This window comes from Bufo bufo, chromosome 3, assembly GCF_905171765.1.
Source record: "Bufo bufo chromosome 3, aBufBuf1.1, whole genome shotgun sequence".
In the NCBI taxonomy this organism is placed as follows: domain Eukaryota; kingdom Metazoa; phylum Chordata; class Amphibia; order Anura; family Bufonidae; genus Bufo; species Bufo bufo.
Window position 1 is genome coordinate 377071357 of NC_053391.1, and position 13675 is coordinate 377085031.

Below are 13675 nucleotides of genomic sequence, written 5' to 3' on the forward strand. Positions count from 1 at the left end.
TTTAAATCTGCAAAAAAATGACATTTTAAAATTTCACCACCATCTTGCTTTAATTTCCTTGGAACACCTAAAGGGTTAGCAAAATTTGTAAAATCAGTTTTGAATAATTTGAGGGGTGTAGCTTCTAAAATTTAATTTACGGGTGGTTTCCTTTAGGTAAGCCCCTGAAAGTCACCTAGAACTGAATTGGTCCTTTAAATAGTCATTTTTTTAAATTTCCGTGCAAATTTGAAAAATTGCTTCTAAAATTCTAAGCCTTCTAGTACCATAAAATAAATAAACAAATAAAATGACATTTACCAAATGATGCCAACAGAAAGTAATCACATGGTGGATGTTAATTTATAACAATTTTGTAAAGTATCACTATCGGTCTTAAAAGCGGGGAAATTCTCCTCCTCAAAGCTTGCATTCTGTACAGATAACACAGTAACGTCACTTGAGCTGTGGAATCAATCTAAATGATCAAAATAAAACCAATGCGTTTCAGAAAACGGTCACAGTTTCCTCTCTCAGGGATGAAGATCCTTGTTCTCCTAATTATATAGGTACCTCCAGAATTAAAGGAAGTCTGTCACCAACTTTTCATGTTTTACACTGCTTATATCGCGTTCTTGCACACACACACGGTAATAAGGTTTCCTTACTTGTTTTCGGCCAATTCTGTCAAAAATTTGGTTATAATGGTATGCAAATGAGGGCTTGCAAAAGCCCAGTGGCGACGTTCTTGCTGTAAGTGCCCAGGCCCCTCAGCGTTTTGCGCACCTAACTCCTCCCCAGTGTATCAACTGGTCAGCCCTTTCATGAAGTGTCTGCACAGTTCACCTCCAGGCCTGGGCATGCACTCTCCGATAACCACTGAGGGCATCGGTTCTGTTTTCAGCAGTGCGCATGCGCCGGCTACTGGAACACAATTGGCAAAGATGTAAGAGGAGGAGCGGAAAGAGCCACCCGCGAGCAGCAGCAATGTGGTTATCGGAGTGAGCATGCTCGGGCCGGGCTGTGAACTGTGCACGCGTGGGATCTCGGGAATTGGAGACGATGATGTAACATAATGAAGCTTTTCACAATTGGACCAAAACAAGAAAGGTACCATTATTATCATGTGTGTGTGCAAAAACGCAATATAAGCAGTAAACATGAAAAGTTGGTGACAGACTCCCTTTAAAGGCATGCTTCAAGCACTATCCAGAATTGCAACAGACATCGCTAGGGCCGTGGATTTTTGCCTATAGATGAGGACACCAGATACAATATATAGGACTTCTTCCTCTCCGATGCCACCAAGTAGGTGGTAGGTGCCTGACTGGCTTGTTTATCTGGGAAATATTGTGTGTGTATTATGAAGAACTGTACATATACCTGTGGTTACTAACACACAGTAGTAAAGGGATCAGCAGTCTGGCATGCTAGTTGGATTCTGGACATTGATAGCACTGTCACTATACACACTTTATCCTTGGCTGTACTGGCTCGTGCACTGCTGCACTATCTTTTATGATCTCTCCAGTGATTTTATTAGTGAATTGGTCATTTAGAAAATTTTCAGAAAATTTTGGATTTTTTTTAAATAAATAAAGATAAAACATATCCAACAAACCCAAATTTATCACTATCATGAAGTACAATGTGTCATGAAAAAACAATCTCAGAATAGCTTGGATTAGTAAAAGCATTCCAAGTTATTAACACACACGCTGTAAAGTGACATGTCAGATTTTCAAAAATAAGCTCAGTCAGAAAAGTTAAAACTGGCTGTGTCCTGAAGGGGTTAAAATTGTTTCATATACTGTAGTTTACAGCAATTTGCTCATTTTTGAATCAAATAAATGCATGTAGAACATAGAGGAAAGCATTAACACATTAAAATACAATCTTCACCAATACTGATGATCCTACAATATGTGTTTTTACCAAGATGTTAAAACTATATGAATGTTGTATGTAACTAGGCATACATATTTCAGACTGATTTCTGCATATTTTAGTACAAATAAAAATAGATTTTTTTTCCTGCTGACTAGTGTCAAAAAAAGATTTCCAGCTGCATCTGAGAGTGGTCTAGCTTAAATACCTACAAAATATAGTAAGCGGTCTCCATGAATATAGTGAATGCCCACCCATGTAGAATTATATCCGCAGTGATATTATACTCACCATGTAAGGGAGAACCAGATGGACTGCTGGACAAACCTGGCACAGGACTGCATCTGCCCCCTTGCTTTGAAGTAAGCTCCTGCTCAATCTCTTCAAGGCCAGCACTTTTCTGAAAGCGACTCATGCGGTTTACCACACGGGGAGACATGTGTGTCCGGACACATGGCTGACCACCATATGGGTTTATTGGGAATACGTGGGAAGTGCCACGAAGAGTGCTCACCACCACCCATCGGCAGTCATGGCTGAAGCAAATGTCCTGCACCTAAAAGAAAAGTGCACCACAATCAACAATTAATACTTAAAAATTGTAAGCAGCCACAATCAAGTATACTACTGTGAACAATACCCTTAAGACTAAACACCTATAGCAGTGATGGTAAACCTTTTACAGACCAGGTGCCCAAACCACAACCGAAAACCTACTTCTTTATCGCAAAGTACCAACACGGCAATTTAACCTGAATACCAATATAGTATATGTTCCATGTACTTTATCATTTAGCTATAATAGCCTGCCTACATTCAATGTGCTGCCTGTGCTGTTCATAGTGCGCCCTGCACTGATGAATGGCAGAAGTCTAAGGCATATTGGTACGCCATAGATTTTTTCCAGGGTGCGGGTGCCCACAGAGAGGACTCTAAGTGCCGCCACCACTGACCTATAGCATTCATTTTTATGTGTGTTCTCACTTATCCCAATAACTTTACTCCAAAAATGTCCACTGATTTAGGATTTATCAAGAAATAAAACAAATACACAAAAAGAGAATAAGATGAACTCATAATTAACATTTCCGAAGTAATAACAAATACAGAATTATGATCATTTAAAGGGTTTCTCTGGGATTTTCATATTGATGGCCCATCCTCCCGACAGATCATCAGTAAGAGATTGGCGGGGGTCCAACTCCCAGCACCCCCGTCGATCTGCTGTTTGAGGAAGCTGCGGTTGGTATTGCAGCTCAGCCCATTCACTTGAAAGTGGAAATGCGACCAATGAACGTGATGCCATATTAATAGGACATCGATATGAAAATTCCAGAGAACCCCCTTTAAACAGCATCTGTCAGCAGGATCTAGGAAACAAGGAATAATGTCTGGGAAGGTTGATCCTGCTGTGTAAAATGATGTCTTATTTATCTTTTTCAGTTGCATCATCAGTTATAACTGTTTTTGTTAGCATGCAAATTAATTTTATCAATGCCCTGAGTGGTGACCCTAGCAATTCAGAGCACCAGTGTAACGGTCACGTCCACACACACACACAGGGGGCGGGATAGTGACCACTGCGCTCCACCCTCACCCCTGGCCCTGCCTACTTGCCTCACGAGTCCTGATGACAGGGGACAACTGGACGACAGTCCCTAACCTAGGATACGTGCAGGGAAGACAGACAAGACAATATACGGAACATAAACGGACCGGGTCAGAACCAAGAGAGCTACGCAGTACAAAAGGGTTAAGCAAAGAATGGTCAGGAGAAGCCGGGGTCAAATACCAGGAGAGCAGAGAAGTACCAGAGGAGTCCTAAGAGAGTAAGGTGGGAGCCGAGATCACAATACCAGGACGGATGCGCAGTACAGGAGGAGCAGGCAAAGGATCGTCAGGGAACGGAATCAGGTGAGCAAACAGTAGTCCAACAAATAGCCAGGAACCTAGAAATTAACAGGCAACCTGTGACTAGCAGGCTGCCTGTATTTATAGTGGGGAGTGAGGGTCATGTGACGTGGCCAGCGTCACATGACCAACAGACCAACCAGTTGAGCACCGAGTGATCAGCTCGGCGCTCAAGGCAGACTTAGGAGCAGGGAGCCACCCAGCAGTAAAGCCGCCCTGGGAATGAGGTCAAACACAGATCCACATTCCCAAAGCTAAGCAACAGGTCTGCGGGTAATGGGGTACCGAGTGCACCTTCGGAACCCCGTTACAACCAGATCTTTACCACCCTGCACCTTCTGTCACTCCCATCTTCCCCTTGATTGACCTTGCCTGGTAATCTTGCACCTACGCTGTACTTTCATATACTGGTGCATAGGAAGGTCTTGTCACGAGTGGCTGACCAGTCACGCCTACTGTAGTGACAGCACTGCTGTTGAGACATCACTGCACTGGGCCATTACGGACCAGTGTGCTCGAAAGACAGTATGTGGGCTTGTAAACAAGTGAGGGAATAATAAAAAAATTCTTAAGGTAAGTATATTAACCACTTTCAGACCAGGCCATTTAACCCCTTCTTGACCAAGCCTAATTTTAAGAATCTAACGTATCACTTTATGTGGTAATAACTTTGGAATGCCTTTTCTTATCCAAGCCGTTCTGATTTTGTGACACATTGTACATCATGTTAATGGTAAATTTGAGTCAATATTTTTTACTTTTATTTATAAAAAAATCCCAAACTTACAGAAAATTTTAAAAAATTCACTATTTTCTAAATCTGAATCTCTCTGCTTTTATGATAGATAGAAATTCAGGATAAGCGAACTTGCTGTTTTCAAGTTCGGGTTTGGGTTCTATAAGAATTTCGTTATGGACCACGGACCATAATGGAATTCTATGACCGAATACACCACAGAAGCCTTTAAGAGGCATTCCGTCATAATAGAAGTCTATGGGCAGCATAATAGATCCGTCTGGTTTCTATTATGCAGGGCAGGACAGGACTCCTGTTCGTTCATCCCTAATAGTGATACCTCAAAAAATACTTATTAACATTCACCATATATCTACTTTATGTTGCCATCATTTTGGTAATGTTATTTTTTTCTTTTTAGGATGTTAGAAGGTTTAGATTTTTAGAAGCAATTTTTGAAATTTTGGTTGTAAACTGCTGTATGGGCACAAAAATTGCTTCTAAAAATCTAAACCTTCTAACATCCTAAAAAGAAAAAAATAACATTACCAAAATGATGGCAACATAAAGTAGATATATGGTGAATATTAATAAGTATTTTTTGAGGTATCACTATTAGGGATGAGCGAACAGGAGTCATGTCCTGCCCTGCACAATAGAAACCAGACGGATCTATTTCACATGTAAAAAAAAAGTCACATGTGTGAAACTTTTTTGCAGTCTAGGTGCGCAAAGGGGCCCAAATTCCAATGAGTACCTTTAGGATTTCACAGGGCATTTTTACGCATTTGGATTCCAAACTACTTCTCACGCTTTAGGGCCCCTAAAATGCCAGGGCAGTATAAATAACCCACAAGTGACCCCATTTTGGAAAGAAGACACCCCAAGGTATTCCGTGAGGGGCATGGAGAGTTCATAGAAGATTTATTTTTTTTGGCACAAGTTAGCGGAAATTGATATCTTTTTTTTTTTTTTTACAAAGTCTCATATTCCATTAACTTGTGACAAAAAATAAAATTTTACATGAACTCACCATACCCCTCACGGAATACCTTGGGGTGTCTTCTTTCTAAAATGAGGTCACTTGTGGGGTATTTATACTGCCCTGGCATTTTAGGGGCCCTAGAGCGTGAGAAGTAGTTTGGAATCCAAATGCGTAAAAATGCCCTGTGAAATCCTAAAGGTACTCATTGGACTTTGGGCCCCTTTGCGCACCTAGGCTGCAAAAAAGTGTCACACATGTGGTATCGCCGTACTCAGAAGAAGTAGGGCAATGTGTTTTGGGGTGTATTTTTACATATACCCATACTGTGTTTGAGAAATATCTCTGTAAATGACAACTTTTTCCATTTTTGTATACAAAGTTGTCAATTTACAGAGATATTTCTCTCACCCAGCATGGGTATATGTAAAAATACACTCCAAAACACATTGCCCTACTTCTCCTGAGTACTACGATACCACATGTGTGACACTTTTTTGCAGCCAAGATGCGCAAAGGGGCCTAAAGTCCAACGAGTACCTTTTAGGAGGGCATTTTTAGACATTTGGATTCCAGACTTCTTCTCACACTTTAGGGCACCTAAAATGCCAGGGCAGTATAAATACCCCACATGTGACCCCATTTTGGAAAGAAGACACCCCAAGGTATTCCGTGAGGGGCATGGCGAGTTCATAGAAGATTTTTTTTTTTTGGCACAAGTTAGCGGAAAATTTTTTTTTGTTGTTTTTTCTCACAAAGTCTCCCTTTCTGCTAACTTGTGACAAAAAGTTCAATCTTTCATGGACTCAATATGCCCCTCAGCGAATACCTTGGGGTGTCTTCTTTCCCTTTGCGGACAAGAATAGGCATTTATATTGCCGGCGCCCGTTCCGCAAATTGCGGAAGTCAACACGGGCGCCTTCCGTTTTTTGCGGATCCGCGGTTTGCGGACCGCAAAAAACGGCACGGTCGTGTGCATGAGGCCTTATATTGAGCATACGGGTAATGAGATTTTTTTTTTTTCGTTCAGCCTCTGGGCTGAAAGAAAAAATGAACGGCACAGATTTCATCATTCGCATGGATCAACATGGATGAAAAAATCTCTGCCAAAAAATGTGCAAAAAAAAAAAAAAGCTGCGATCGCTAATAAAGATCCAAAAAGCTCAAAAGTGATCTTTATAGCGCCAAAGCGATTTTACGCTGTTTTTGCAGTGATCAGAAAAAAAAACATTTCTGTCACTGCGGTGGGGCGGACTGAATGCAAGTGTACGCACAAGATCAGGCCTGATCGGGCGAACACTGCGTTTTTTGTAGAGCCTAAGGTGACCCTAATGTACTGATATAGATCTGATTGCGATCAGTCTTGATCACTTACAGATACTATATAGTACTAGTGCTGATTAGCAACAGCGATGATGCTAATCAGCGACTAATCAGTGACTGCGGTGCGGTGGGTGCTAACTACCTATCAAGTAGCTAACTAACTGGCGTAGATAAGGGACCCTTAGGCCCCATTCACACGTCCGCAATTCTGTTCCGCATTGTGTGGAACGGAATTGCGGACCCATTCATTTCTATGGGGACAGACTTTGTCCCGCTCGGATCCAGAATTGCGGATCTGCACTTCCGGGTCCGCACTTCCGTTCCGCAAAAATATAGAACATGTCCTATTCTTGTCCGCAATTGCGGACAAGAAAAGGCATTTTCTATATAGTTCTGGCAATGTGCGGATCCGCAAAATGCGGAAAGCACATTGCCGGTGTCCGTGTTTTGCAGATCCACGGATCCGCAAAACACATACGGACGTCTGAATGGAGCCTTACAGGGGGGTGATCAATAACAGGAGGGTGATCAGGGAGTCTATATGGGGTGATCAGGGGTTAATAAAGGGTTAATAAGTGACAGGGGGGGGGTGTAGTGTAGTGTGGTGATTGGTGCTACTTACAGAGCTGCCTGTGTCCTCTGGTGGTCGATCCAAGCAAAAGGGACCACCAGAGGACCAGGTAGCAGGTATATCAGACGCTGTTAACAAAACAGCGTCTAATATACCTTTCTGGGGTTAAAAAAATTGCATCTACAGCCTGCCAGCGAATGATCAGCGCTGGCAGGCTGTAGTTAAACTCGTTTACCTCCCGATCCTGTGAGCGTGCGTTCACAGGAAATCTCGGTTCTCACGAGATGACGACTATTGGCGTCGCTGAGACCAGAGAGAGCCGCAGCACTGACGCCTATCGGCGTTAGTGTGACGGCAGGTGGTTAAAGAGGACCGGAAGCCTCTTTTCATTTTTTCTTTCTTTCTTTTATAAACTCTAAATTATGTAAATTCTTTGTTATTCCTCCTAAATACTTGTGAATAAACTGACACCTGGGTGTTACCATTCTCCTTGCAAAGGGATATGTCCCTACACAGTCTGGTACTGTCTGAACAGTGTCACAATTTGTGGGGGCATGCTCTCAACTAGAGATGAGCGAAGTTTTGAAAAATTCAATTCAGCAACTTTGCCGGTTAAGCAAGAAATTTGATTCATTACGAATTAATTTGTCAGGAATCGCTATAAATCAGGTATACCCAGGCCACAATGCCTTAGGGTACGGCCACATGGAGTGGCCATGATGCGGGCGGGTTGAGGCCATGCTGCAGTGAAGAACAACATGGCCAATTAGCCCGCAGCTGTCTTTAATTTAATAATGAAGCCCGCACAGTATAGTCCTTTTTCATTGTTAATGGCCACACGGCACTTTTATACAGGGTCTGTTGCTGGTAAGTGGTTTGGCTGGTTAGGTGGAGGCACAATATGCATATTATAGCTATTCTAGCCTGCAATCTCCTGCAGGTTATTTGACAGTAAACACTGAATATTAATCAGCTCTGGTATACCCACTTCTCCAACCCCAGCGCTCTCCTGCCCTACAGGTGGGAGCCCTTCTTCTGCCATCTGCTTTTCCTCCTTTTCCACATCATCTAAGGCCTCATGCACACAACTGTTTTTCGGGTCCGCATCCGAGCTGCAGTTTTTGCGGCTCGGGTGCAGACCCATTCACTTCAATGAGGCCGCAAAAGAAGCGGACAGCACACTGTTCCGTGGACCCGCAAAAAAAATATAGCATGTCCTATTCTTGTCCGTTTTGTGGACAAGAATAGGCATTTCTACAATGGGCTGCCCGTTCCGTAAATTGCGGACCGCAAAAAACGGAACGGTCGTGTGCATGTAGCCTAATATGGATGAAAATATATAATTAGGAACATCCAGCTCCTTCTCTCTCTGCATCATGCTGACTTTTATAGGACATGGAGACTTTGAAGGATGATTTGGAAGAAGTAAAGCCACAAAGCGAGAGGAAATTCGGATTTATTGTAAAGCGAACTTTTCCTAAACTTCGGACTGAATTCAGCTTCGAATGCTTTGCTTTGCTCAACACTACTCTGAACCTTGAATTCATTCAAGTAGGAAAAATAAAGAGTTTTAAGAAAGATACTCCAGAAAGGTTATTTCTTAAGAAACATGAATATTTACTAACACAGACATGCCAGGAGAGCCAAATGATCCTTTTTATGAAGTTTACTTTATGGACATTATTCTCTTTTAGAGAAACATTTTCAGCAGAATTATTGTTTAACCATAGCATGGCAATAATTTACACTATCATTTAGGTTAATCACTTGCTTATTTTGCTTAAAAGAAATAACAAAATAATCTTTCTAAAAGTAAATATAGTACAGTCGACATGCAAACTTCCACAGCTTACAACAAGCGTTTATAAGAAAGAATGGTTATTTTATCTAGTAAATGAAAAATGCATAGATAATTGTTCCCAAGCTGTATCTGCCCGGCTTTGTTAACACATAATTGCTTATATTTGTAAGGAACTGCCAACAGATTAGCCATGTGGGTACTAATGGCCTTTCCTGTATCCCGGATATGTCTGTTCACAACTGTGGATGGCAAGGCTCTTGATATTGTTCTTCCTAAATCCCAACAATTTTGATTAAACTTTCAGTTTAGGTCACAATGCATACTAAAAATAGATGATCTGACGAAGTTTAAGTATTTATCTTTGAATACAAGTGATTATATGTATATACTTTAATGTTTGTTTTCATTTTAATTTAGCACAGTTAATGTTACGATTGCTCACATCACATCAGCGCAATACGTCAAAGTGTAATCCCCAATGTATAGCTCTGATGAACACCACTGTACATCCATATAGTGCCAAATGTCACTCCTTGGCCACAATGTTAAAAAAAATAGTATACAGGAGGGTTACCACCCAGACAGAGGCCATGCTTGCATAAAGTGGTTTCTAGACAGGCTTAGGGATTACAGGAAATAATGTTGGGGTAACACTGTACTGAGAAATGATGCCTGTGGTAATTTGTTGTGGTAAGTTACAGATCCATCACATCAGATTCAGTATAACCTGCATTTTAATAATTTAAATTCCTGCTTATTCTAGACTTTGAAGTCAAGGAGGCGGTCCTATCAGTGATTGACAGCCTTCCATCTATGACTGTTTATACAGAGAGAGCTGTCAATCACTGATAGGACCGCCTCCTTGACTTCAAAGCCCAGACTGAGCAGGAATTTAATTGAATAAATTACAGCTTATTCTGAATCTTGTAACATAAAACTACATGTCAATTTGCTCAGCTCCTCCTGCTCTACAACCTTCTGCCTGCAGCTCAGACACCATGTTCAAAATTACATGTTTCCTTTAATGTAACATTAAGGTATGTGTCATCAGTAAATCCTCTATTACACCACATGGTCCATCACTGACAATAGGTGATGGGTAAAGCTTCCCTCTTCCCTATCCCTGTACAGTCGTGGCCAAAAGTTTTGAGAATTACATAAATATTGGAAATTGGAAAAGTTGCTGCTTAAGTTTTTATAATAGCAATTTGCATATACTCCAGAATGTTATGAAGAGTGATCAGATGAATTGCATAGTCCTTCTTTGCCATGAAAATTAACTTAATCCCAAAAAGTTTCCACTGCATTTCATTGCTGTCATTAAAGGACCTGCTGAGATCATTTCAGTAATCGTCTTGTTAACTCAGGTGAGAATGTTGACGAGCACAAGGCTGGAGATCATTATGTCAGGCTGATTGGGTTAAAATGGCAGACTTGACATGTTAAAAGGAGGGTGATGCTTCAAATCATTGTTCTTCCATTGTTAACCATGGTGACCTGCAAAGAAACGCGTGCAGCCATCATTGCGTTGCATAAAAATGGCTTCACAGGCACGGATATTGTGGCTACTAAGATTGCACCTCAATCAACAATTTATAGGATCATCAAGAACTTCAAGGAAAGAGGTTCAATTCTTGTTAAGAAGGCTTGAGGGCGTCCAAGAAAGTCCAGTAAGCACCAGGATCGTCTCCTAAAGAGGATTCAGCTGCGGGATCGGAGTTCCACCAGTGCAGAGCTTGCTCAGGAATGGCAGCAGGCAGGTGTGAGCGCATCTGCACGCACAGTGAGGCAAAGACTTTTGGAAGATGGCCTGGTGTCAAGAAGGGCAGCAAAGAAGCCACTTCTCTCCAAAAAAAACCATCAGGGACAGATTGATCTTCTGCAGAAAGTATGGTGAATGGACTGCTGAGGACTGGGGCAAAGTCATATTCTCCGATGAAGCCTCTTTCCGATTGTTTGGGGCATCTGGAAAAAGGCTTGTCCGGAGAAGAAAAGGTGAGCGCTACCATCAGTCCTGTGTCATGCCAACAGTAAAGCATCCTGAGACCATTCATGTGTGGGGTTGCTTCTTATCCAAGGGAGTGGGCTCACTCACAATTTTGCCCAAAAACACAGCCATGAATAAAGAATGGTACCCAAACACCCTCCAACAGCAACTTCTTTCAACAATCCAACAACAGTTTGGTGAAGAACAATGCATTTTCCAGCACGATGGAGCACCGTGCCATAAGGCAAAATTGATAACTAAGTGGCTCGGGGACCAAAACGTTGACATTTTGGGTCCATGGCCTGTAAACTCCCCAGATCTTAATCCCATTGAGAACTTGTGGTCAATCCTCAAGAGGCGGGTGGACAAACAAAAACCCACTAATTCTGACAAACTCCAAGAAGTGATTATGAAAGAACGGGCTGCTATCAGTCAGGAATTGGCCCAGAAGTTGATTGAGAGCATGCCCAGTCGAATTGCAGAGGTCCTGAAAAAGAAGGGCCAACACTGCAAATACTGACTCTTTGCATAAATGTCATGTAATTGTCGATAAAAGCCTTTGAAACGTATGAAGTGCATGTAATTATATTTCTCTACATCACAGAAACAACTGAAACAAAGATCTAAAAGCAGTTTAGCAGCAAACTTTGTGAAAACTAATATTTGTGTCATTCTCAAAACTTTTGGCCACGACTGTACAGTTACCACTGAGCAGGTCACACGGCATGCTTATAACACTCTTCTATAAAAATCGAGTCATCTTAAGACACCAGTATCTATATTCCATGTGGCTGCTAACAGGCATATTTCTGAATGCCATTCGTTGAAAAAAAAGCACACTCACAAGATGGCCGCCCTCCCCCCAAATAATGTACAGAAAATAGAATTAAAACAAGTATACAATTGGAAAAAAAAAAGGTTAAAACAATTTAAAAATGATCATATAAAAAAAATTGGCTGCAGCAGTGACATGCTGTGCACAGAACATCTCCACTACTGCAAAACAACCAATGGTGGGGAGGACTGGATGAGGAGTAAGTATTGCTACTTTTTTATTTTTATTTTAGACCATTTAAAACTTCTGCTTGTGTTTTTATTCAACTTGGAAAACCCCTTTAAACATTAAGTTCAGACTACAATGCCGAAGTAGATCAAGCGACAATATAATTGACCTAGTAGTATACTAATTAGTGTTGAGCGAACTTGTGTTTTAAGTTCTGCGTCTAAAGTTCGGGTTTGGGTTATCGAAGAATCACGTTATGGATTCCAAATTCCGTTATGGTCCGTGGTAGCGGAATCCATAATGCGATCCTTCGATAACCCGAACCCTGGACGCAGAACTTAAAACACAAGTTCGCTCAACACTAATACTAATATAGCAATTTTTATCTTGACACTTAACAGGACAGGTTTCTTTACAACACTGAGGTAAAGAGCTGCCTCCTCCTCCTCTCTCCTGAATACAGATGATAAGAACAGTAACTGAATCTCTGGGGAATTTAGTTCATGAGGTGACATGAAGTACAGAGAGGACGGGCAGGACAGGCTGTGGTAATGTGTTGCTGTGGTAATGGAGACTGTAAACAAGTGCTACTGCTCATTATCCACACCTCACCCTCCTCTAATGTCTCCTCATCATCTCTATTCCCACAGAGATTCACCTGTATTTAGGATCATGATTCCTGACAAGCAGAGCAGAGAGGAGGATGAGGCAGCACTATGGCTCATTGTGGTGAAGTAACTTGTCCTGCTGTGTGATTAGGACAGGTTTTGTGTGTACTTATAGGACAGTGGACATTTTATTTCTCCTAATGATTGCTTCCTAGACAAAACAAGTTATTCTAAGTAATGAAAGGTATTTGTGAATATATTTATTATAAAATAATATTTAAGTATTTTCATTTTTTTAATTCCTGGATAACCCCTTTAAGGAGTTGTAAAAGACTTTTACACTATTCAACAATGAAACTGCAACACCAAGAAGGAAAAGTTCTGAAATTATGTAAATCACATGGTCAATAGACATGTTAATGATATGCAAATGATAAAAAAAAGGAAACAAAATATGTAAAGCATCAGTATTGAGTATCAGCACCTCACACAGAAATACACACTTACATGCCTTGGCATGCTACCAATAAGGTTATAAATGGTTGTCTAAGGAATATTCGGATAAGCTGAATGACCTTGGGCACGCAGATCATCACGATCCACTGCTGCCTGCTTCTTTTGCAATTGCTGACCCAGATGTGCTCAATTGGAGACAAGTCCACAGATGCTGCAGGACAAGGTAGCATGTTTAGGCCATGCAGGCTGCTCACAGTAGGACGAGCAACATGCGGCTTGCCACTGTCCTGTTAAAAAAAAATGGCTCTTGGGACACTTTAAAGAAATGGTCATACTACTGGTTCCATGACCACTAGAGGGGTCCGGCTACTGTACATTATGCCACCCTACACCATATTTCCGGAAGTAGGACAGGCGTGATGTTTCCTTGT

General features: G+C 41.4%; 1 protein-coding gene across 4 annotated transcripts in view; it reads right to left on the reverse strand.

Moving 5' to 3' along the window:
• BCAS3 (BCAS3 microtubule associated cell migration factor) overlaps positions 1–13675 on the reverse strand; it is a 1315291-nt gene that overhangs the window by 876367 nt on the left and 425249 nt on the right. For all 4 annotated transcript variants that reach the window (XM_040424689.1, XM_040424687.1, XM_040424688.1 and 1 more), the window contains exon 15: positions 2158–2422. In XM_040424689.1, coding sequence (XP_040280623.1) covers positions 2158–2422 — 265 coding nt within the window. The remainder of the gene's footprint in view (positions 1–2157; positions 2423–13675) is intronic.